Source organism: Neophocaena asiaeorientalis, unplaced genomic scaffold (assembly GCF_003031525.2).
Source record: "Neophocaena asiaeorientalis asiaeorientalis breed wild unplaced genomic scaffold, Neophocaena_asiaeorientalis_V1.1 scaffold86, whole genome shotgun sequence".
NCBI lineage: Eukaryota > Metazoa > Chordata > Mammalia > Artiodactyla > Phocoenidae > Neophocaena > Neophocaena asiaeorientalis.
In genome coordinates this window covers 8,761,214-8,788,396 of record NW_020175039.1, presented here as the reverse complement: position 1 = coordinate 8,788,396, position 27,183 = coordinate 8,761,214, and the positions used below count along the sequence as shown (strand labels likewise).

Sequence of the window (27,183 nt, the reverse complement as noted above, 5' to 3'; positions counted from 1 at the left end):
GAAGGGGGGGTGGGGGCTGGGAGGGAGTACAGCAGAAACTAACACAACGTTGTAAAGCAATTATTAATTAATTTAAAAAAACAATGGCACAATGATACAAAGTTCATTCCACACAGAATCCTATGTAGAGTCATCATATCATAAACTTCTCAAATCACAGGAGCTCCACATCTATATTTTTTGTATCTAACTTCTATACATTAGACACAATGTCCTTTCAATGAATATGATAAAATAATAACCTGTGAAAGAAGCAAGCATTCTGGTCTGTATTCCCCAGTTTTCCACTGACTTGTCAGTAAATCTGAACAGATTTCTTCATATCTCAGGTCTTCATGTATTGTTGCACTAAATTTGTTCATTTGTTTAACAAATATTTCTTGAGTGACTACTAAATGCCAGGTAATATTCCAGAGAGTGGTTCTGTTAGCTATGCCAATAGCAAGTGAGCATTTCTAATAGAGATGAGTGATTCTGTTTGACAGATAGCATGGTGAGTAGAAAGAGAATTTGGGTAGGAAGACCAAATTAAATCTTGGCTTCAACACTTACTTAGTGAGATCTGTCACTAAAATCTCTGAAAATAAATACCTTCATCTACAAAATAGCAATACTTCAAAAAAAATTTAATGATGCTTCCATGTGCAGGCACCTGTGCCAGTTGCAAGGAATGCAGTATGGCCTCAAACAGATAAGGACTCTGCTGTGATGGGGCTGGATATTTCAAGCATGTTTCATGTACACTATTATTGTATCACTGGCTCTTGTTAGTCCATGTGATGGTTTTAAAATGTGTCCACAGAATCTTTGACAATTTTTCCTTTGAAAGGCAGAGCTTAATTCCCTTGCCCTTGAATATGTGTCAGGCTTAGTGACTTATTTCTAATGAACAGAACATGATAGAAACGATGCTCCGAGGCTTCCGGGGGTAGGTGATAAAAAGGATAACTTCCATCTGACTGTCTCTTGTATTGCTTGGTCTGGCGAAGCAGCTGCCAGGTCATGAGGACACTGAAGCAACCTACAGAAGGAAGCTGAGGGTCCTCACCAATTGAGGCCTAATTGAATTGGTACCAACTCATTAGTCATATAAGCAATCCACCTTGAAAACAGATCTTCCGGCCCTAGTCAAGGTGTCATATGAAGGCAACCCTAGCCAAAATCCTTGATTGCAATCTCGTAACAGACTCGAAGCTAAAACTCACAGTTAAGCCACTATCAAATTTCTGACCGATAGGAACTGGAAGATAATAAATGTTTACTGTTGTTGCCACTAAGTTTTGGCAACTTGTTATAGAGCCACAGATAACTAATATAGCCTGTGGTAGAAACATCTGGATGAAGATAAACAATTATGGAAGAAAATCTTTCAAACTTCCTTTAGTTTAGCTTCCATATCAGAAAAAGAAAAATTAAATACCTCCTCACAATGCTTCTATTACTACAGGAGAAAATCCAAACATCTAGGTCTAGTATTAAAAACCCTACATGATCAAACCCCACCCAACTTGATCTCCTCTACTCTTTAGCACACTCGACTTTGGCCAAACCAATCTACCTATCCTCACCCAGTTTTTAATCCTGACCTTTCTAAATCTTGAAGGGCACATATCTTCTTGTTGCATAGGCATTACATTAATCTTTTTTCCTTCCAAGCTCAAGTACTGGGGTAATTCTTGACTATGCTAATTCATAGCAATCTCTTCCTTTTTTAAAATTCCAGTAGTTTTTGTCACCAATGCTGTTTATTTAATACTACTTATTTGCCTAAGTACTTATATTATTATTACATGTCACTATTAAATAATCAATGAATGTCTGAGCTTCTGATATGTGCAAAGCACTGTGCTAAGAGTTATATCTAACACTTTTACTTTAGTTATATTTTTTCATCTATTATGGCATGTAAATTTTTATGTGTGTGTTTCTTCCCCCCACAATTAGATTGTAAGCATCTTAAGGGCAGAGAGCAGGCCTATTTGTTACAGCTCTAGGCATGTCTTGTAGAATATGAATCTCCAGAAGCATCTTTGTATCATCTCCACAGAGGACAGCAATTTCAAAACAATGAAGTGATTTTTTGGACATTTTCTCACTCTCCTAATATTTATGAAACTAGCAGCACAGTGATGCAATGTTAGAGTGTGAAACACTTGTTTCAGTGGAACTGGGTTCCCCAGGCCATGTAACTTAACCATGAAATCATCTTGGAGAAACATCGGTGCAGAAAAATTCAGGGAATTATGAACACTTCTTTCCTTAGTCACCAATCTGATGGTACTCTTTGAGAGAAGGCATTCTCCTCAACTGTCCTGAAAATGTTGTCTTCAACATAAGACATGAAAAATGGTGAATCTTTGGACATCCTTAGGATTACAGCAAAAGATTCAGTGCTAAAATGAGGCAGAGAATGCTGGCAATGGCTGCAAGGTAACAGGGTAAAAGCAAATTCTTCCATGAAATTACTCAAAGAATTAAATTCATTCAATAGTACGGAGCCAGTAGAAAATGCAACTGACTTAAAATAAGAAAATAATTAAAAAGAAAGAAAAAGAAAGCTCTCAAACATTAGGTTGCGTAAGAATCATCTAAGGGGTTCTTTAAACTCCACCCCACTCACTACCCTCAGCACCTCATCACCTCAGCATCTCATCACCACCTTCTCCATCACCATCACCAGGTGACAATTCAGAAAGCCTACAGTACTAGTGGGAAGCAGCCGCATAGCACAGGGAGATCAGCTGGGTGCTTTGTGGCCACCTAGAGGGGTGGGATAGGGAGGGTGGGAGGGAGACGCAAGAGGGAGGGGATATGGGGATATATGTATATGTATAGCTGGTTCACTTTGTTATAAAGCAGAAACTAACACACCATTGTAAATTATACTCCAATAAAGATGTTAAAAAAAAAACAAAAAACGAAAGCCTACCGCAAAACCCTGGAATCTATGTCTTTCAACAGGTGTATTTAGATGATTTTGATTAAGGTCGAGTGGTTAAGTGTATCTATTTGTAAATCATGAAGATAGAGAAAAGATAAGGAGAAAAAACACTGTTAATATTGTGATTCTCTTTAGTTAGCTGCAATTCCACTCCCAGATTTGTCCTAAATTGTGTTAATCTCATTTGGACAGTATGAAATTAGAGGGTTATAGCTAGTTGTGCATGGAAGACCTCCATATTATAAAGAGTAATTATTCTTTAAAGAAATCTGGATTTGAAAATCTGGAAAGAAAATGAAGAATTGAAGGAGGCAGTGTTAAAAAAAATTCTGGGGAAATCACCAACTGTGATAGAAAAGTCTACAGACATTTTAGCCCCCTAGCATTCCCAGGGTAATCAAGAGATCGTGAAAATGAAAACCGAAGTGCGAGTCTTAAAACCAGAACTCTGTGCCCAAGCCAGTCACCAGTTCCTACTAAACCCTCTTTCATTCTGCTGTAGGAACTCTTTCTAAAATGTTATCTGATCCCGATGTTCGAATTTTAGTTGTGTGTGTGTGTGTGTGCGTGTGCGTGTGTTATATGCAGAGAAAAAAGTCTGAGAAAATGTACACTGAAATGTTAACGATGGTTATCTTTAGAAGGCAAGATTATGTTACTTATATTACTTTAGAAGGCAAGGAGACTTCTCCTTTTTGCAACATGAATACTTGTATTAAATTACTTAATTTTTTAAAAATGAGCATGTATTTCTATGGTCAGAAAAAGAGATAAATATTTTAAAACAAAATTAATTTACTCAAAAGTTCCAATGTCTTCTCATCCTCTTCAAAATAAAGTCCAATACTTTTGCTACTGACCAAATAGCCTCATCTCCCAACACTCACAATAAACATTCTCCTTTTTCAGACAAAGCAAACTCCAAATTCCTGGCACATCTAACTCTTTCATGTCCTATGTCTTCACTCATGTTGATTGCTCTCTGTTAGGAATGCAAAGACACTAGTTGTCTAGCTGACAAACTCCTACTCATTCTTTAAGAATCATGCTAAGACACAGAACTTCCTTGTGAAACCTTTCCTGGTATCCCAGGTAGTGCTATATGAGCCACACCAGAGCCCAAGGCAAAAGAAAAAGCAGTAACACTGATCTTGACTTTATTTAAAATTTTGGTATTTTGTATATTGAATTTTTAAATTAATTTTTATATTTTAGAATATTGTATTGAAATATGATTGATCTTGATTACCGAGTTTTTGTTAACCCCTCAGATTTTGCCTTGTATCTGCCTCCCCATGGCCCTAGCCCTGATTCCAGGTAAAACTGCTTGGATTCCATCTTTTCTGCTGCTTCTGCTCTTGGTCCGACCTCCACTGGGGAATTTATTGCATTGCGTACTTATTTTAGTTCCTGATACATAGTCTGTTATAGACTTGATTGCTCTGGGTCCTCATGACGTTCTTGATCAGCACAGACATGAGATACCTTTTAAATATGTGACAATGGCAAGAATAAATGTGAAACCTTAATCAAGTGTCTTAAATTTTCTGAGCCTGTTTTCTTATCCGTCAAATAATGAGAGCCTAGATGATTTCAATGATACTCAATTATTGATATTATCTATCATCTATATTCTATTATCTATAATACATCTATTATCTATAATACATCTATATGTATTATTATATCATATATAATATAAAAAATAATATCCAACACTAATGTAGCTCTTATTATGTGCCAGGTACTTTTCTAAGTATTTAACAAGTATTAATTCATTTAATTCTCACAACTCTATGAGGTAGGTGCTATTATTAACTTCAATACACAGATATGGAAAATGAGCCTCCAAGATCCAAGAGTTTTATTCTAGGCTTATGTGTGAATACAGGCAGTTTGCATCTCTAGTCTGTGCTCTAAGCTTCTACATTGCCTCTCACGATGGTAATGATTTTATATATAAGCATAAATACATAAATATGTAACCAAAACAAAGATTTTATTTTTTAATGTGAAAATACTATAGGTCATTCTAATTCTAACCCACAATGAAATTCTAACTGACCTGAGACAAGCCAATATTGTATGCTGTGGCATTTCTTCCATGAGAGATACTTTCACTCTAAAAATACACTGGTTCATTTATCTAAGCAAAGGACATGATATGATCTAATCAAAGAGAATGAGAAGACTTGAATAGCGAGAGTAGCGTAAAATGACTAAGGTCTGGTAGGCCAGCTTTCCTGGGTGGTGCTTAGAGGAAGGTTTAATAAAACAGTCACTCAGGAAAACACACAGCCAACCATGAAGCCAGACCCTCACCTGTGAGCCTGTGTGTGGGCTCTATGTTCTCTGACAAGTGAAAAGGAATAGGCTGAAATTACTTTGTTAAATCAGCCTCTTAGCTCCAAGGGTATATTGGAAACATCAACTGATAGTGGTACGTCAGCAAGTGACATTACTATACTTGTGAGAATTTTACAAGCAATCATTTATTTATCTGTATTTATCAGACAGGCTTGGATATTAGAGGTTCCTATCTGACAGTAGCAGGAATTCCTCTGCTCTTTATAACGGGAAGAAAAGGGAAAGGGAGTAAAAAAAAGAGAAGGCATGTGACTCCCAGAGCCACTTTCAGTGAGGCAGTCACCTGTGGGAAGCTTGTAAGGTAGATCATTAAAAGTAGGGATGAAGCAAAAGGAGCAGAAAAACAAAATCCTCCACTGGGCAATCAACAGCTATTCTTTACGCTTTATCTTTCTGATTGTTAAATTGTTATTGTACTTCAAGGTATTTCCCGTTCTCTGATGCAACTCTGTGCACTAAGCCTAAGAGGGAGTTAGTTGATAAATCCTTTTGTCATGTTATGTGGCATTAGGGTGTGCCCATCTGCACTGCGTGAAAGAATGGCAGAATTCCAAGTCAGGGAGATGGGCAACTACCAGCAGGAACTGTGGCCGTCCCTGTGCACGAGTGTAGCGGGGCCGTATTCACGTCCCCTTTCCTCCTGCTCCATTCAAGTCTGCCCGGAGCGCTGGAGCAGGCAATCACCATCTAATCCCGGTCCTCGGCTTCTATGAGTTTCACGGAATTTACCTCTGGGTTGTCATCTAAAGGGTCAGTAATGTTCCCCAAAACAGTTAACTACTGACTTACTGATGGAAGAAGTAAATGATGGGACTCTGGCTTTGACATTCAAAAGCTGTTCCATGCAATGCGACTGCTTCCCACTAGCTATCTATTTTATATTTGGTAGTGCATCGCACGGGAAATCAGCTCGGTGCTTTGTGACCACCTAGAGGGGTGGGATACGGAGGATGGGAGGGAGACACAAGCGGGAGGGAATATGGGGATATATGAATACATATAGCTGATTCACTTTGTTATACAGCAGAAGCTAATACAACATTGTAGAGCAATTATACTCCGATAAAGGTGTTTAAAAAAAAAAAAAGCTGTTCCAACATTTCTGGAACTTAAACAAGAAGCAGACTGTAAGTCTCTCCCACACAAAAATCTTTCATATGCGTCCACAAGAATTTATTAATTTGTGAGGGAAATTCCCAGGTAAATCTACCTGGGGAGGAGTGAGGGAGATTTATATCCATTTTCTTTTCCTAATATTACCATTATAGACATTTTTGATAGCACAGTCATGTTTACCTGGGTCAGAGAAGTAAAAATCAAACCCTAAACAAGCTAACTTGTTGTCCTTCACCCACCTGACTTACACTGATTTTTTTATTATCCATCTCTGGATGAATTTTGTAATCTAATAATCCATATCAATTTTTCAAACTGTATCAAATTCTGACCAACACATAGCATTCCTATTTTGTTCCCTATGTTAGGAATTACATACATTACATACATAATTGTCTTGTATCTGACAAGAGTGTGATAAGAGTGTGATGTTATGATATGATTTCTGCTATTAATGTGCTATCTGTCCAATGAGTGAGTCCAGATTAAAGCATAAAGCGGTCAAAGACCACTCATTAGTAGCCAATATATCCACAAGAAAGATATAAAGGAGAAATAATTGGAGTTTGAATGACCAGGGAAGGTGAAAGGGTAAGCTTGTCTTTTAATAGACAATGGTGGGGGGAGCCATGAGCATGGGATGTGTGGAAGACTTTCAGAAACAGTTTCTTTAGGCATCATACTTCAGAACAGAAAGTTGGATGAATCCTAATTACGAAGGTCCTGAAAGTGAGGCAAAGAGGAGTTGAAATCTGATTGACCCAAAGAGTATTTTAGGAGATTATCTGATGATAAAATGTGGGAAGAGTTAGAGGCAGGACTTCCAGAAACCAAAAACAAAAAAAACACAAATAAAAAACAAATAAAAATACACCTTTTGAAGAAATCCAGGCATGAAACTGAGATCTTGAACCAAACGGTGGCAGGAAGTATGGAAGGGAAGGGATAACTCCAGGACACATTTCGCAAGATGGATTCTGATTTGAAGGATAGTGGTTTGGGAGGTGAAGCAAAGGGAGGAGTCAAGATGACTCAGATGTCTCTAACCTGAGAGATTACCTAGTGTTGCTGGCACACCTGAGAATGGAGAAATCGGATGGGGCAATCCCGAGCAGAAGATGAGTGATGATGAGTTCTGATCTTCCCAGAACAAAGCCTACATTAATTTTAGCCAATCAACATACAAAAGGATATTATTTACCATGGGTCCCTCAACTAATACTATTAAATCATGAGTGTTCTGGAGAGCATGGTACACCCCGGAATTCTATCCTTGTGCACTTGCCTTCACTTTCATAAAAACACACCACACAGGGCTTCCCTGGTGGCGCAGTGGTTGAGAGTCTGCCTGCCGATGCAGGGGACACAGGTTCGTGCCCCAGTCCAGGAAGATCTCACATGCCGTGGAGCGGCTGGGCCCATGAGCCATGGCCGCTGAGCCTGCGCTTCCGGAGCCTGTGCTCCACAACGGGAGAGGCCACAACAGTGAGAGGCCCGCGTATCGCAACAAAACAAAACAAAACAAAACAAACAAACAAAAAACACACCACACAAAAAGTCAGAGCAAGAGCAGGGCCAGAACAAACCTCACTCCTCTGGCTTTCAAAGCCTTCACCAGTGAGGGGCCTCATAGGCTCTTTCCCACTAACAATTCAGATACCGTAGGTATAACAACACCCATGGATCCCACAAGCCACCAAGTAATCAATAATTTCAATCCTTCTTCTCACATTTTTTCCTAGAGCTGCTGACAAATAGAAAAACCAACTGAGTTCACTTTTACAACCATCTTCGATCTCTGACAGTACTAACAGGTGGTATGAGGAAGAAACTGGAGAGGCTGTAAACTCAAATGAGCCTAAGGATTGCCATTGTTGGCATTTGTAACCTGGAAAAACTCACTGTATGGGTTGGGGGAGGGGAGGGAACTGTGGTTAAAATCCAGGCTCAAGGACATAGTAATTATGTGAACGTTAGTAAATTACTTAACATTTCTATGCCTCAGTTTTGTTACCTTTAAAATAGGAATAATCATATTACATAGTTCAAAGAGATGATGTAAGTCTTAACTCAGGAAATATATGCAAAGTACTTAGCATAGTGCCTGCCGATGGTCAAGTTGTCAATAAATGTTTACTACTATTATTATTTTTATTGCATCCATGAAGACAAAATGTATGCTTTGGAAGCCAAAGACGTGTGAGGAATGATGACCTTGGATTTACCAAAGCTGCTGAGTCACATGTGGATGGGTGGAATTCAGTTTAACCCTGTGATAACACAAATTTAGATATCATTCAGTTAGCAGTTTCCCTTGCCTTCCAACAGTCCCTGTTTTCAGCTGTGGGACTGGCTGAATTTCTTATTTTCTGAGGGGGCAGGGGTATTAGAAAGTGACAGCCTCGAGACGGCTGGAGTTTAATTTAGCACATGATCATATTTGTACAGTACAATTTCCATTTCAGTGATATTTTCAACCACTTAAAAAACACTGTTTTTCATTAACTTCATAAAAATGTGACTTCTTGTTGGCAATACTACATTTTTGGGAGTCCACTTATTTCATTATGGGTGGGTCTTGTAAAGTAATCATCACTGAGGAACTGTCTGCCTGCACTTTCATGGGTATGTATGTGTTAAAAGGAGACAGAAGCAACTTTCTGCACATTATAGCTTGGCTTAGCCTCAATGTGATTTGGGAGTTTGGTTTGCTTTTGTTTGCTTTTGCTCCTAAGCATAATATTTTGGCTTTTAAAGCTTGCCTCTTGACAAGCCACTGCCTGTAGAGATTACAAGCGGTTGGAACTATTTCAGACTTGGCGCGTAGGCCCATTTCTTCTCCGTGTGAACAAGAAGTATCTGGGCCTGTCTGCCAGCCTTTGGAAAGCTTTCTTTACCTGGGACTTATTATTTGCAGGGGCAAGTTAACCTAAGCTGTGGGTGGCAACACAAAAGGGAGTAAATGAAGGCAGATGATGCCAAAAGTAAGCATTTTGCTTCAGACTGATGCTCACCATGGCAGGGACTGCAGCAGCTTCCTTACTCACCAAAAATCCAGTCTTCTCCAGGGCCCAACAGAAGGACTATGGAGGGAGTCCTTTGAGTTGCTGATTATATTTGCTCTGAATGATTTACCAGTCCTACATACCTGCCTGGCTAATCTGGGAGCAGAATGTACCCACGGGATGACAACTCCCATTCTCACCATAGCTGAGTTTCAGCTGGGGTGTAGTCTGGAGTTTCATCTTCATTTCTCTATTGCCCAACTAGTACTGAAGAAGTCACTGAAGTCCAAAAAGGATTTTTACTCTGTTAAGCAGGATCTGATTTCTGTGATACTAGAACTACAATGATGCATGCAGAATTTGTCAAACAGGGGCAGCATTCCACATTAAAAAATAATATTTAGGATAAGTCTGATACATACATCAGAATCCACTTCTTCCCCATATTTTTTTTATTTCATGATAGAGACAGGGAAGGAGTTTATATTCCTAATTTCTAATTTTTAGTCTACTTTTGCAAAACCTAAATAATGAAACATGAAAAATTAGTGCTGACTACTGGATGTAAGAAATGTGAGCCTAGAAGCTTAAAACCAGATTCTGGAGCCAGACTGTCTGGGTTCAAATACTGACACCACCACTTATTAACTGTGCAATCTTGAATGAGTTACTTAACCTCTCTGTGCCTTGGTTTTCTTGACTGTGAAATAAGGAACACAGCCATTACATAGTATGAGATCAAGAAATATTTATCATGATTATTATCAGCTCATTTGAATCTTCCAGTATAATAGATGTGGGAAACAAAGAAAAACAACAATCTAAAAAAACAGAATTAAAAAACCTAAATCCAAACTATCATTTTGAAGTTATTCTCTCTCTACCACAAGAAAGAAAAAAAAAGTAACTGCATCTATACTAGTTTTAGATTCTCTACATTACTCTACAGAATAGTACCTCCAATTATAAAATTACATTTTATACTCTACTGATTATAGGATGAGTTAAAATCTTGGACATACTTTGTATTTGGCTCTATGTGTAAGAGGGTAAGATATGACACAAATCTCATGGACAAAGAATAAATAAAGGTGGTTTCCAATACCTTTCTCTCTTATCCCACATGACTGAATTTTGGCAAATTAAAATATCCTTGGGTCCCAGGGTTCTCATCTGTAAAGTGAGAGGGTCCCTTTCAGTTCTAATAACAAACCAATAAACTATTTTCTAGACTGAGTCTTACACGGTCTGAGAGACTAGCAAAAATACTTTCAATATTTGAACTTTTCTATAATTTTGTTCCCTCCTACCCACAAACATAATTGCTTCTAAGCTAATTATTACTAGAGTATGATAATAGGTTCACAGTAAAAAATGGTTATTCATTTCCTTTTGGATAGTGTGTTTTGCAGAGCCTTTTATTTGGTCTGTGAAGCACTTGTCACATGGCTTTTCCAAGTTTTTCTTTATAATTTAGTGGGATTATAAGAGCTCTCCATGATTTTCCCCATGAATCTCTAAATCCTATAGGGTAACATCAATTGGTTTAAGACTACTCATTCATACACCTTATATTTTTCTCTTAGAAGTTTTAGAAAAGGAACTTTATATAACTGAAAAATCCTTAAGAACAAGAAATTGGTGAAAATAAGTTGTTGAAAGAACCTAACAAACTCCTATTACTATCGCTAGCAAATTGATAATTAGCATCTTTAACTAGAGTAGTTCAAAGAGTATTTGTCCTTATGTGCTGAATGCATTATTTCTCAAGTCCATGTTATTTAAGATATACAAGAATACATAAATTCCAACAGTATACAATGGAATTAATCTGTTATAATAAAGAACTAATATACACACAATATGAAGAGAACAAAATTATGCTGTTTTTATAAACAACCTAATAAAATCTCATCAATAACTCCACATAATCACTTGTGCAAAAGTCCTTTAGAAATGATAAGGTGCAATTCAAATGTAAGGGATTATTTGTTCAAGCACCAAGAGTTTAAATGCTTCACACTAACTGAATTGATACTTTCTTTTGAATTATCATATTGTGTGTAATTCAAGCAGATTCCACCATGGCTCTCATCTTACTTCTTAGGGCTGGGTGATTGAAAAGCACTGTGCTTACTTTAAAATGTCACTAGCTCATTATTCTCTTTACGAATAATTCGGCATAGTGTTCTTTTATTTGGTGGATTACCATAATTTATCTGAAATACAATTTGATTTTTCAGAAATCTGATTTACAGGAAAGCTTTTTAGGAGATGGCTGCTTTGTGAAACATGAAACATCTGACCTGACTTTACTCCTCTCCTAAGAAAACTGACTCCGAAGTTTAAAAACAAAAGCAAAAACAATACTGTTCACATCATTGGGGTTAAAAGGCTCATCCTGCTCAGTTTTGAAGACTTTTCTGAGTCTCTTCTGCATTTCCATCCTGGATCCAAAAGAAATCACGAACTGCGTGGGCACTGTGCCCATTTTGTAACTTGGTAATGACTAAATGTAGCTGAAACAACACTAATTGGAAAATAATCTTCTTTTAAACTAAATGTTTTGATATACTGCGCCATTCATGTATTAGCCCTGAAGAAAGATGAGATTTTTGTTTTGTTTTGTTTTGTTTTGTTTTGTTTTGTTTTTTGCAGTACGCGGGCCTCTCACTGCTGTGGCCTCTCCCGTTGCGGAGCACAGGCTCCGGATGCGCAGGCTCGGCGGCCATGGCTCACGGGCCCGGGGGCTCCGCGGCATGTGGGATCTTCCCAGACCGGGGTACGAACCCGCGTCCCCCGCATCGGCAGGTGGACTCTCAACCACTGCGCCACCAGGGAAGCCCCAAAAGATGAGATTTTTATAGTACTCTGGATTTCATTTGTTCAGTTGATCAAATTCCACTCTATGGCTTCTGCTATGATACAAAAGAAAAGGATGATCTAAGTCTGAGATGGCTGCTTGTTTGTGGTGTACACACTATGGTGGGATTTATGAGATGAACACTAAATGAGTTAAAATTTTATAGTTAAAGATTAAAATATACTCTTGCTCCTACATACTTTATATTTTTCTAGATAAATATTACAGGCTCAACTTCTTACTGATTCAAAAGACTGGGGAAAAGACACACTAAGCATTTATACAAACACTTCCAAGTGGGAACACTACTCAGAAAAATAAATTTTACAATAAAACACTAAAGTGGTAGCAAAATAAATTTTAACTAGAATCCAAAACTTAGGGAAATAAACAAATCTCATTTACTTACAAGTTGCCTTTGGTTTTGGAGGAAATTTGGTCCGGGTAATAGCCAAAATTAAGAAAATAGTAACTGGCCATAAAATCAAGACAAGTGTCCAAAGCTGCAAAGTAATGATAGAAAAAAAAAAAAGTTAATTATATTGCTAAACCAAAACACCTGACAAGAAGTACATTATACTATAAAATTCCAACACAAGCCAGATATTTGCCTGAAAATATTATTAATAAGAAAGGAATGAGAGAGTTTTAAAAATGCGAGAAACCCTGAAATAAACACAAGAAGGATTTTTCCAGGTTTAAAATCTTAAAATAACCTTCTGAAGTCCCCTGTCCAGTCACCTTTCATGACTGTCCCAAGAATGATGCTTTTCAAATTCAAGTACGATCAGGAACTTCCTAACTTGAAAATCTTTTAGAGCTTCCCAGTTGTTTGTTGGATAAGGCTCAACATGCTAAACAGGGCATATAAAACCCAACCTAATTTCAACCAAGATGTATCTTACCACTTCCAATATTAGCATTCTACGCTCAGGCATAAAGATTAGTGTGTGACATTGGCTAATGGCTCAATAAACATTGTTGAACAAATGAATGAATGAATGGCTGAGTCAACAAGTAAAAGAGTAAACAGAAACTTAAAGTTCTATGCAACCCCCTCCAAACCACTATAAATAGTATCTTGTGTCTGCTTCTATTATAGAACTTATACTCTTTTTGTCAATATATCTTTTTTTGGCTTGGCTCATGAAATAAACTGGTAATTCTTTTATGGCAAGAACAGTGTCTAATTCATCCCTGAATTTCCACTGGTATAGAATAGAGGTTCGATAAATGTATATTACATTGAAATTTCTATTAGAGAATTTCACTGTAAGACACTTCAGGAGTGGCTTTCCTCCCCATGTAAACATGATGCAGTTCATAAGACACTATCTGCTTCATATTTTACACACCTATAAAATTGGTTCCATAGCAGTGAAAAACATGTATTCACAAGAACATTAACTGTGCCTATAGTTAAACTATGTTTCTATCTGATTATGCAGTCAGACTTGTTCTCATTCTTCCCCCATTTTGCAGAGACGATTTGCTTCTGCCAAATCTCAAACTACTGCCTGGGGCTCTTCGATTCTCTAAAACAATCTAGACCCATTCAACTATTGATCCTTAAGTAACCCCCAACTTAAATTTTCCATGAAAATCTCCATGTGTCTCTATCAGCACTGATCTCCTTGCTGGCAGATCTGTCACCAAATTCTTAGAACTTTGGGTTTAAGGTCAAGTTTTAGAAAATGGAGGAAGTTGACTGTCGATCTGGGGAATCCTAAGGTACTCAGTTTAACCACAGCTTAAAAGCTCCCAGACAGGCTCAACAGCCTAATCTATAGAAGCACTTCTCAAAAATTAATGTGCGTACCAAATCCCCTAAGGATCTTATAAGCACATAGATTCAGATTCAGTAGCTCTGTGGCTGGCTGGAGGTACTGTATCTCTTTCTAACAAGCTCCAGGTAGGTGAGCTGATGCTTCTGTCCATGGTCCACACATGGAATAGAGGAATTCTAAATGCACACCACCCTACCTAACTAGCAGGACTGTTTACAGTCTTGGAATATTTTTGTTGGAAATTTCCTTTGAGATCATCTAATGCACAGAATTCTGGGCATTTCTAAACTTGGACAGGAAAAAAAGATCACATTTTTATTTTCTCCAGCTTATGACTCTTTAGTATTTCCATTAATGATGAATATAGGCTAGGAACCACAATGGTATTAGAAGTACCTGTGACTTTGTCACCAATAGAAACCACAGATATTTTCAAATCGTATTAGTGTTGCTGCAGATACCTCAAAGGGCTGTTTATACTCATCACAGCATTAAAATTATAGTAGTCATGGATTCACCTTTATTTATTTAATGATAGAATAAACATGCATTACCGTATCATAAACTTGCTTTTTGATACCTTAATAACTGAATTTCAATATAATTGGTTTTATTTGTAATTGTATTTATTTCACTGATTTAAGAACATTATTCTTAGAAGGGCCATAGGCTTCACCAGACTGTCAAAGACATCCAGAACACAGAAGAGGCTAAGAAGCCTTGATCTGATCCAACTCCCCTTTTTATTCTCTGGGTTGCAGAGGGTTAGCATAACTTATCCAAAGTTACATACCCAGTTGGAAAGCAGAGCAGGGGACAAGGATGTGAACACCAAGATACTAAGATAGCATTAAAAAAAAATCATGCTGCTCCGAGGAATACGAAAGTACTACAGAAAGTGTATTGGAAAAACATGCGTGTTATGAAAATATAAGATGTGCTATTATTCTAGCCTAATCTCTGATATATTTGAAAATTAGAGTCTGTTCTTCAAAGATCCTATATACAAGGTACAATTTTTATTCTATGTGACTCATTTGAAATGTGGACTATAAGGAATTAAGGTTAAAAATATTTAATGTTTGTGGATTTATTGGTTTTATATTTGAAGCCATAGTTATCCTTTTAAAAATGTATTCATCTGAGTAGGTTCAGTGCCCCATAACTACTTTTAGGAACATCTATTCATTTTCCATAGCAATCTCATGAGAATTCAGCGAGCAACTGAGATCAGCTGCACCAACACAAATGTACATTTGCATTCAAATAAAGAACATATGTCATGGGATATCTCTAAGTTATCTTTTGGTTGATATAATTTTATGGTTTCATGAGGATGTTTTGGTAATTTTGAAATTAATTTTAGACGTGATTTAGATCCAAACAAAAATGCAGTATCAGAGTAGTTTAAGGCACCCTATTTTAGGTAAAATCCACCGCAAGCCCATAAACAATCTATTATCACAAGATTTCCCCCAGGATTTTAGGTCAGAGAGGTTTGGAGAACATTTCTGCATACAGCACTTTAGGAGGATAATAAATCCAAAGCCCTCCACACTGTGATCTCAGGAACGTTAAGGTTGACAAGTTAATCACAAAAGCAAGAAATAAAATTTAAATTTTCATAGCAGCAGGACTGCTCTCAACACCATTCTAAATATTATCATAAACAACCTAGAAGCGAATGCAATGTCAAGGATCCAAATATTAAACCGATGAGCCATGACTTTTTTTGTTTGTTTGGAGAAAAGGCTAAAATATTGATTTTATATATACAGACATCGGGGGCTACTTGAAAACTTTGGGAAAAATAGTTTTTAAGAGTTTCATATTTTTGCTAATATTTTAATTATCTCACACGTGCCTCTATAGCTCACTTGCATTCCATACTCCCTGAATTCTTGACATCTAAGGGCATATGCACACTGAATAATTTACAGTTCCTTAGTGGGCCATGGCATTTGTCTCTTTTTATTACTCCAGAGTTTATTTGCTATTGAGATGTCCCCTCTGTTCGCTTTCTCTTCACTTTCCCCTTTCTGAAAAATTCAGTTCCCAAAATCCCTTAGGTGGGGCAGCAAGGTAAGTTCACATTAGGACTCGGGGCACCACAGTGACACAGTGAGGGAGGTGGGTCCTTAGCAAGGTGAAAAGGATATCCACAGTGCAGCAGCCAGACATGGGGTGTCAGGACCCAAGTCGGGTAAGGAGGCTGTCTGTGCAGGGCAAGGAGCAGGTGATTGGTTTCATATGGGAAGGTTGATTAAAAGTAAACATATCCTACGTTGGAGGAGCCTGGCTTTTCACTATCCATCAGAGAAATTATAAACATGATAAAGGGCGAAACTAGAATGAACCCGGTAGTGTTGGGTTACAATTAAAGATATGGCTATGAACTGCTGGTTCATGAAATATAGCGATAAATGTGTGTGTATAACTTCTTTCTTTCTTTCCAGTCCCACAAGTTGTTTCTGCCTCATTGTGTACTTTCTCTGTCCCAGCCCTGAAAATACCCTTTTTTTTTTTTTTTTTTTTTTTTTTTTTGCGTTACACGGGCCTCTCACTGTTGTGGCCTCTCCCGTTGCGGAGCACAGGCTCTGGACGCGCAGGCTCAGCGGCCATGGCTCACGGGCCCAGCCGCTCCGCGGCATGTGGGATCTTCCCAGACCGGGGCACGAACCCGTGTCCCCTGCATCGGCAGGCGGACTCTCAACCACTGCGCCACCAGGGAAGCCCCGAAAATACCCATTTTTTTCAAGAAACACTAGCTTCTTTTAGTGGATGAGAGCTACGTGTGCTTGTTGCTATTAGGGTATTGCCATTTCCAAGCTTGAACAGAGCTATAGAATATATGTAGAATGTATGCAGACACAGAGATAGTTAGATACATACATACATACATACATAGAAAGAAATAGGTAGGTAGGTAGACCAATAGACAGAAGAGCACTAGATATACTGCTCAGAGAATCTCAGAGAATAATGGGGACACATCAGTAAAACACAGACACCTGCAAATGACCATAACTGAGCATCAATCTGACCCACTGGCCAAAATTAAACATTAAAGACATTATGTTAATAAAAGAGTATATCTAACAATAAATTAGGAACCCATGAGTCTATGTAAATATAAATAAATGTATAAGGAAACAGATAAATTGAAAGTTTAATGAGGAATGGAATACGTAGTTGGTCTCAAAATATTTCCCCATAAAATGAGACAAACTGACATCATGCACCACCTGATGTGATGCAATATGAAGAACAGAGAATCACTTCTGTGGTATTCCTTCCAGAGGTAAATAACCTGAGTCTCTACTAAATGAATATGCTACAAAACAACAGATACCCTACAAAACAACTGGTCTTGAATGTTCAAAATGTGTCAGGGTCATTAAAGTCAAGGAAAGACTACCAAACTGTTACAGACTGAAGGAAACTAAAGACATAAAAACTAGATACAGAACATGACTGGACTATTTTTCTGTAAGGACATGATTGGGAGAACTGGTGAATATTGAATTGGATCTAAGGATTTGATGGTGGTATTGGGTTATATTGGAGGATTTCCTTGTTTGTGAAATATGCACACTAAAGTATCTGAGGTAATGGGGCACCAATCTCAACTAGCTCTAGAAAAATATATATTTGTACTGTTCATGCAACTCCTTAAATTTTAAATTATTTTAAAATTAAAAAATTTTTAATTATTTTAAAAGTAATTCTTTTTGAAAATCCAGAACCAATTTTTAAAAGACATGAAGAGTAGCCCCCGCTCGCTGCAACTAGAGAAAGCCAGTGCACAGCAATGAAGACCCAACACAACCAAAAAATAATTAATTAATTAAATAAATCTATTTAAAAATTTAAAAATAAAAATAAATAAAAGACAGCAAAAGAGAAGAGGACCAAGAAAAGAGATTTAAAGAAAAAAAAACCATGCTTTCTATCTAGGAACTCTATCCTGTTGCACAACGCAGGTGATAAGTTTTGGAGAATTAATGATGATGACAGGACACACTTCAGTGGCCTTGAAGTCAGTGAGGTCATCCCCTCAAAATTCTAGGTTTAAATCTTAAGAAATTCCTTGAATGAACCAAATGTAAATTCACTCCAAAATTTCCATTCACTACAAGATCTGTAGTCCTTTTTAACTCAGTTGAATTACCTAGTAACATTTGCCTCTGCATTTGCTGAGAACTATTGTTTCAAATCTCTGAAAACCTTTCAAATCTAATTTTCTGAAAACTCTTGGCAGAGCACATAATTTCAACTGTAAGTCATTCACACTTCATCACTTTGTTAGAACCCTTTATTCTAATTATTGTTAATACATCTGATTCCAGTTGTGGCCATCCTTTTTATTATGTTCTTATTTTCATTGAAAGTAAATAAGAAAATAAGATACAGGTGAACTTTAAATCAATGTATTACTATATATTTAAAAATTTGAGAAACTACTACAATTTGAATGCCTGTAAGTAGGATATTCACTCTCTAGTCTTAATCATAAATGTCCTCATTTCCTACCATCTATGCTTGTCCCATTTCACACAGTTACATTGCCTGTCTTGCCCTTATAGATATTTGAGTTTGGATCCCTTGCACTACAGTGGTTAGAAGTTAGTTATGTCTGAAATGAATAATACTGAATATCAGTACAATTTCCAGATTTCAATGGGGATTCTTCTCCTTAACTCTGAAAATAAATAAAAGTAAAATGTTTAGGATGAAGATTCTCCATTTCCCTCCATGAAACCACAGTCTTGGAGAGTCTTAAGGAAACTTACAGTTTAACATACACTATAGTAATCATTCATATAAGGCTTATACATTCATTAACACAATAAAAAATTATTGAGCGCCTACTGTGTACCTGGCCCTGAGGATAGAGCATTTAAAATTTTCAGTCTTTTGAGGAAGGGAAACATGAAAAAAAATTATCACCAAATGTAATAGATAATGCTAAGATACAGGAAGTCAAGAGTGTGAAAGGAAGATAAAGCAAGGGGAGCTAAATCTAAAGCTAAAAGATGAGAAACGGTCAGGCAGAAGAAAGGATATGTGTGTTGGATAGAATATGAGAAAGAAGTGGGAGTCTTTCAAGCCGGGGAAACATATGGGTGAAGACCCACAAATGGGAAAGAGGGTGGAATATTCCAGGAAAAGAAATAAGTCCAGAATGACTGGTACATGAAAAGTTAGGGAAAACATCTCTGCAGTATTGTTATGCAGCCTGTACTTGAATGTTTCTGGTGACTAGAAGTTCAATATTTCACGAGACGACTTCATTATTGGACAACTCACATTGTCCGATTTTTTTGCTCATATCAAGGTGATATCTTCCTTCCCATGACTAACATTTATTTGTCTTAGTTTGGCTTCCCCTCCGGCAGGAGAATTCTACAAGTATTCAAATAGAGACAAAATCCTCTCTCCTCTTGGGTACCAATGCCAGTTCCTTCACCAATTCCCTGTTAAATATGATTTCAAAATATCTTCCCCAGGGTGAATTCTCGTTGTCAAGTGGTCTTCTTAAAATTAATATCAAAATTCAAGAAAGTACTCCAAATAATAGCTAATATATGACTGCTGAGAATGTGCAAGGTGCTACGTTAAACACTTAACATGCACTATCTCATTTAATATAATCACCTCATTTCCTCTTGCAGATGGGAAGTTAGAATATTAAAGAGACTAAATAAGCCTTCATTCCATAAGCCACTAAACGCTAGAGCTGATATTTGGACCCAGGGAGCCTGATTTCAGCACCTGCACAGTTAACCACTAAGTTTTGTAGCCAAACCCCTACAGAATAGATTACTAGCTCTCTTTGATTGCAATACCACAGTTTTATTAGTTCAGCCTATGACAGCATTGAAAGTCATTTAAAGGTTTAGCTGTAACCTACAATCATAACTTTTTATTACAAACCTGAAAATAAAAATCGCCCAAACTTTCCTATATAAAGTATACAGTCTTTTTCTTCCTCTTCTATTCCTTCCTTTTTGCATTGTCTGTTAAGTCAAAGGTGACTGTTACTTGGTGTTAACAAGTAACAAGGTTCATATTCAGAAGTAAGAGTGTGATACTTTAGATATGAAATAAACCTTAGTTTCACCCCCAAAACAAGGAAACAAAAGTGGCACAAGAGTTCTGTTAATTGGGCTTTCTGCTAGTGAACACTGCCGTCTACATAAATAACCCATCTAAAAACTGGGATCAAGACAATGTTCTGAAATCCATATTTATAGATTATTATACAATTTGAAGATTGGTAAACCTTCTTTGATGTTTATGAAAATAACACATTTTTATTGGGCTTTAAGCTAATTATTTCTCTATTGCTTCCACTTCCAAAACATCTTTACCTCATTTACTTTTTGCTTGACTAAACTAATAAAATGTGCATGTCTGCTATGTGCCAGGCACCGTAATGAACAAGTAGATACAAATTTTTTGAACAATTAAAAGGGCTTAAGGGAGTAAATAGTACAGATCCAGAAGAGGTAAAAGGGCCTGGAACGTTTGACTATGTAGTTGAGTGACTTGTGCAACACTGAATTCATTTTAATCTGATTTAGAATTAAATTTGAAATTCGAGTTTAATTCTAAATTGTTTTAATCAAAAAATTATTTTAATGCATGGACCAACCTGTCCCCAAATTTTCAAGTTAAGTCTTCCTTTTTCTTTAGCCATTGTGAGGGAAAATTAAATGAGCAAGGTGAGGACTGGGGAGGAAGTGTCAAATTCGATCCAGTTTTAGAAGTTTATCAAGTTGTAGGAATATCTATGATAGAAAAACTAGGTCTATCATCAACTGAGCTAAAGTGTGATCCACCAGCTAAATAGTTACAACAGAAAATAAATAGCTGAAGTTAATTTTCCTTCTTTAGGTCATAAGTCTGGAATTAGATTCCACTTCTATAGAGACTTGTAGTCACTTCTTGATATGCCTATTTAGAATCCATCTTCTTAATGAAAGATAAATTCTTATCTTGCACTATCTAGTCTTTAAGCCTTCAGTGTCTTTGCTGTCCCAGGACTCTGTTTCCTGTCATTAACTAGCATCTCATTAGGTGAGCCTCCCTGTTGCTAACCATCACCGGTGGAATGTACGCTCATTTTTCCATTATATTTTACAGTTAAATTACAAGACCAGCAGGGTAGCAACTGCATCTAATTGACTTTCTCTATTGCCTAACATTTCTGTTGGTGCCTAATGTATTTTTCTCACACTCCTCTAGTATTCATTTTTTGCAATATAATTGAGAATATGGTATTACCACTAATATTGAAAAACAGCAATATCTAAGGCCTCCTTAGCAAATATGATCTCTTTGTTGGTGAGCTGAACTCTGAGCAGGGATTAGAGAATATTGGGAAAGGAAACTCAACTTAGGAGCAATAGAGAAGCAGCAGGAGGTAATGGAAAGAAGAGATCCAGTTTTGGTAGAATATAACTGTGTTTTTAAACTCACTACGTGACTCTGGACAAATACCTTGAGCTCTCAGGGGCCCTGTAAAATCAAGGCAGCTAGATAATCTCAAAGACTTCAGAATTCTGACATTTGATTTTACAAAAAAGAGAGAAACATTAGCTCTAAGAACAATTTTGAGGAAAGTCACCTCAAAAATTGAAAATCTTGGGCTTCCCTGGTGGCGCAGTGGTTGGGGGTCCGCCTGCCGATGCAGGGGGACTGAGGGTTCGTGCCCCGGTCCGGGAGGATCCCACGTGCCGTGGAGCAGCTGGGCCCGTGGGCCATGGCCGCTGAGCCTGAGCGTCCGGAGCCTGTGCTCCGCGGCGGGAGGGGCCGCAGCGGTGGGAGGCCCGCGTACCGCAAAAAAAAAAAATTAAAAATCCTGCCTTCCCTTTTTTGCAGCCCGGTCAACATGTAGCTTGTTCCATTGTTATTTTACTTCTTAGACAGCATAGTTGTTTAAAATTGTTTTTTCACTTTCTAGTCTAGTATATACTTTTATAATAAACTTCCTCAGTAATCCCCACTCAACTTTAATAATTTTACTATATTTTTTTCTTGTTTTGTGTCTCCATTTATAGATTCCTAACTTCTTCCTCTACACACTATGCTTCCTACTGCCTTGCTCTGTGATTGACTCTCTTGAAAACAAAATGGAAGAGGATGGCATGGAGGTGATACTAGCATTTTCCCTCAACATTCACTAATGACTATACATTTCCAGTGTCACACAACTTAATTTCTATTTTCCTGGGTATAAAAGTATATTTTTAAAGTGCCATATTCAGAACAATTACAAAGATAGAGAGAAAAATACCTGCATTTTAAATAACTGCTTGATGGATGACAAAGTCCAGTTCCTATACAAAGACTTTGTCCTCTCCTCCAATTTATATACCCCTTCTTTACATGTTCTGTCTTCTAATTTGTCTATATTTTCTCTTTTCACATTTTAAAAACATTTATCTCCTTTTAGATTTTTTAATCCTAACTTTCCAACCTCTTGATTTTCTCATTCTTCCCTCTTAAGTAACACTGGCACACATATATCCCTTCCACCTGGGTCCTCAAGTCCTCTCTTCCAGTACCAAGACATAGGATTGGCTCTAGGCAAAACTATGAGGAAATACACCTTTCTTTGCCCTCTACCTCTCCACTTAAAATTGTCTTTCCTTCTCCTTTTGGCATCACCATTTTCTAAAGGTCTCTTCTGTCCCTCTGGTTACTCATAATGTATTCCGGTGGGCCTTCTGTAGTGCCCCAAATTCTGGACTTTTAATGATCTCACTTCCTGCAACCAAGACTGTGCTAGGTCCCATTCTCTCAAGGTGCTCTTAAGATCTGAATTATTTGATGTCCCAAAATGAACTAATAGTTCATGTATTCTCTTTCCCTAGGCAAAAGTATTATTATCAGGGGCTTTCAGGGATTTTGGTTACTTAGGAATAATATAAGTTATCATAGTGAAAACATTTTAGCATGCCTGACTTCCACCTTCTTTAAATATGCCATGTCCAGCAGAAATTGACTAAAATGGAGAAAAACTCTAAAGTAGAAAATTGATATGCCAGCTACTTTACAGATGAGGAAGGAACTTATTAAAGTTTCTAAAGATAAAATTTCTTAATGAAAAAATTTATTCACCTGAGGGTTTATTTCTAATTTTTAGGTAAAATGGAATTGTAAGGAAAATATACCACCTTAGCATTCAGCTTATCAGCAACAGATATACGTTTTCAATTCCTTTATTCTTTTATTTTTAACTATTGAGTTTTCAACACTTAGGAACTTTACTGTATATAAATTTCTTTCTTTCTCCCTTCCCCTGCATTTTCTTTCACCATTACTTTGAATAAAATATGACACAGACATTGCCCCAAATCCCTCTATAATCTATTTGCCAAGTGTTTCACCATTTATAAAGCACTTTGAAATACATTAGCACATTTGGTTCTTACCACCCTATGAGACAGATATGGTAGACCAGATGCCCATTTTACAAATGGGAAAACCAGTGCTCAGAGAAATTGTGATATGCTCTTTAAGTCATGTAGCTAGTGAGGAATAGAACCAAGAAGCCAATTCTTGTCTTCTAACCACCTCCACCTACCCAGACTCTTTCCCTGTTGAATTCCTCACAGAACCTACTGTGGGAAAATTATGGAAAGTTTCACTTTTGTGTTGTTTCCGATGTGTTGCTTCCGACAATGAAGTAAAAATATTAATGATTTAAAATTTTATATCCACACCCACACCCGTGTAATCACATAATGCCTTGTGATTTTAAATCCTATCCACCAAATTCACAAAGGCAAATCAACTTCTCCCTCATACTATATACATCAGAACACTTGTAAGGTGTAAGTAAGTAAGTAAGGCGTCAGGCACTGCAAGCAAACCTAGAGTGAGATAAGGTGTATAGTTAAACTTTGGTTTCTATGATGTATATTATTTGCAAATATTTATATCATTAATTTTAGGCTGGGAATTACCTTCTAAAATGAAGTATATTGAATGTCTTTTTGGATTTCTCCAGTTTTCAAACATTCTTCTGAATATGCAACAACTCACAGAAGCCAGTTCCTTTCTCAATCTCCCTGCACCCTATCTGGTGAGGATGTAATAGCTGGCTATGTAATTTAAAAAGCAAACATGAGTGTAAGAGCACAAAAAAAAAAAAGATGTTGCAATAAGCTGAGTAGACAGATTGTAGCAGTAAAGTGATTCAATAATACTCTTGAAGCATCACATACATATTAACCTTTGTTTGGCATTTCTAATAAATACTTTTTCTTATCAACCAACCTTTCTATTGGTTTTGGTTTTTAAGTACATTTCTCCCCCATTTATTGTACCTTTCATCTGAAACTTTTCCTCATCTCATTTTTAACAGAATTCATTAGGAAAATTTCTGAAAGCATTTTGGCCCAAAATCTAGAATTCAACACAAGTTCCAATTCAACCAGTAACAAGATGTATCCTTTTCTTGCCCGGGCCATGTCCTGGTTTATTCTTTTAATTTCCTGAAATCAAAAGGCAGCTTTGGGGGCATGTTTAGACTCACCCCAGTTAGCTGTAAGACAGATGCAGGGATGATTTCAAAATATCTCATTCCTGCTTTAGAAAATGATTTAAAACTCTTCTCCTTCTCTTTTTACCTGTCATGAACACTACATTTTAAAATTGTCTGGAGCCTTTCCCCCAGGACCCCTTCCCTTGTTTTACTCACCGGCTGCCTTTTGACGCCTAGCCAATTTTTCCAGACCAAGATGTGAAGCTGATGAAATGGAGAAGCCATCCTTCAAACACCACGAACAAGAGAATTCCTCTCTTTTCCTCCAAACCTCAAAAGAAGAATTGGTTCCCCGTCCAACTTGCTGCGTGTCAATGGGTCAGAAGCCTTTTCATGGCATAGCCTTCCTGTGGGCTGGGGTAAGAAACCCACAGATCTTCTCTCCCTCTTGGATTTTTCCCTTGGGTTAATCCTGACCAAGGAACACTTCTCAACCAACTCTTTCTCTCAAACAAGGACCCAGACCAGGATCTTTTGGTGGCTTTTGCTTATTTTAAAATAACATCCAGGTGCTTCTTGTTGCATAAAGTTTAGACTCAAGAGAGAATGAATATCCTTCAGATACTGCCTCACGGAAAGAAAAAAAAAAAAAGCTGAGCCCACACCTCCTACTCTCCATAAAATTAACTGCCTATCCACACCTTCGAGCAGGTGTCACGTGGCCTGGACACGTCATGAGGAGTTAGGTGGGACCCTTGCCAGGCCAGTAGGACTTGTCCTACATTCTCTCGCTCTCTTCAGTACATAGTGCCTGCTCTAGCAGAGGCAGGGCACAGAGAGTGTGTTACAGACTCTGGGCCTAATGACTCTCATAACAAAGTGTCATTAAGATGTTTTAAGTCAATGAGGCCAGAGCTCAGCTGAAACACTTTGAACCTCAGCCCACCACTAGGTATACTAGAGAAGGTCTCAATATTTAGCTTAAAGTGAAGCTGAATGCTTTGATTTAGCAGGAAGTGACTAGGCTGGCTTCTATCACAATTTAGATTACAAAAAATGCAGAAAGTAAAAGGTAGACTGTGACAGAAATGATATACAATGGATACCCTCATTTGGGGTCCAGGGATTCATGTGTCTATTACAGCCATGTTGTTTCAGGCTTTTATGGTTAAAGGAGACATAGGTTGACCCAGGATATTTCTGAGTGTATGATATAACAGAGTTCTACTGCACTTGAAATCTCTAAATCAGCAGAAGAAATCTATTGTAGATTAAGGAAAAAGAAAAAGGCTTATGCTTGAATTATTCAAGGTACTTTATAATTAAGTAATTTTAATTGTGATTTAAGGGTATACATGATCCAGGAAGTCTGGAATAAAGGCTTTTAGGAATAACCTTGCTTAAACACCTTAATGACAACCCATTCCCTCTGATTTTCAATGCCTACACAGTCTAGCTCCAGCCAATTTTCCAATCTCATCTTCCAACAGTCTATCATAAATGTGCGGCCACCTGCCAAACTGGTATATATTACAATATGCAATGTAACCTCTGCTTCCTGGTCCCTGGCTTGCTTATGCTAACTCCTCTACCTTGAATACATACCTCCCTCTCAAAGCACCTACCTCTCAAAACTGTCCCCAAATTGACATCTTCCATGAAGCCTTTTTAGATATACCCCTGTGTGTGTGTGTGTGTGTGTGTGTGTGTGCGTGTGTGTGTGTGTGTATATATATATATATATATATATCTCCCATCTCCTGTCTTTGAATCCAGTATAGTTTTTTGTTTATATTTCTGTCAAGGAACTTGCATTTTTGCCTTATTGTGCCCCACTCCTGACTGTAGATTGGGATGTTATTGACAGATACCTTAGGATTTCCCCTTGAGGGAAGAAAGAAAAATTTGGCAACCAGAAATATGCTGCACCCAGGACATAAAGTTGACGAAAAATAAAGTTTTTAAGCAAAAACTAAACTGAGCAGCAAATAAAGAGAGTCAGAGTTAGAACAATACAATCCATGAAGGAACACATTTACCAGTAAGCTGTTTACAGATGTTATTCTTATAGTTGTACCGAGAAGTTAAATCACTCCATTTGGCAGGACTACAGTGATCTGCCACGGGACGCGGCTGTTCCACTGCTTCTGCCTGAGGCCAGCACACCCAGGTTGTCTTTAGGAATGATTTTCAATTCTCAGTCCCCAATATCTGCCTCTGACCACTTTCTCTGCTGTTGGTGACTCTACATCTTTGAGACTGATAGGTGCATCCCTTTATCAAGTAAGGAGTCATCACATCTACCAGAACATAGGCAGTGCTTACTTTTGTACATTCACTTCACCAGCAGTAAAAATAAAAATACAGCTTTATCATGGAATAGCTTGCGCAAAATTAGTTATTCCAAGGATTCTAGACTTCTGCTTTCCAGAGCACTAGTAATCGCAGGTTTTGGAGAACAGTTCAAACAGCACAAATTTGACTAAGCCATACTAAGAATTAGATTTGAGCATGCATAGTTATCCTCCTGAGGCTGGTCTCACCTACTAAACCTAGTTAGGATAAGAGCTCTGATAAAGCTACACAACCGTGTTACTGGTGGGCTC

General features: G+C 37.5%; 1 protein-coding gene across 1 annotated transcript in view; it reads right to left on the bottom strand.

Moving 5' to 3' along the window:
* The window catches only part of ABCA12 (ATP binding cassette subfamily A member 12), a 180,496-nt gene extending 155,634 nt beyond the window's left edge, over nt 1-24,862 (bottom strand). Inside the window, exons 1-2 of the mRNA XM_024763225.1 lie at nt 24,794-24,862; nt 12,702-12,795 (exon numbers count right to left, since the gene is read on the bottom strand). Coding sequence (XP_024618993.1) covers nt 12,702-12,795; nt 24,794-24,862 — 163 coding nt within the window. The remainder of the gene's footprint in view (nt 1-12,701; nt 12,796-24,793) is intronic.
* Between the last annotated feature and the right edge of the window lie 2,321 nt (nt 24,863-27,183).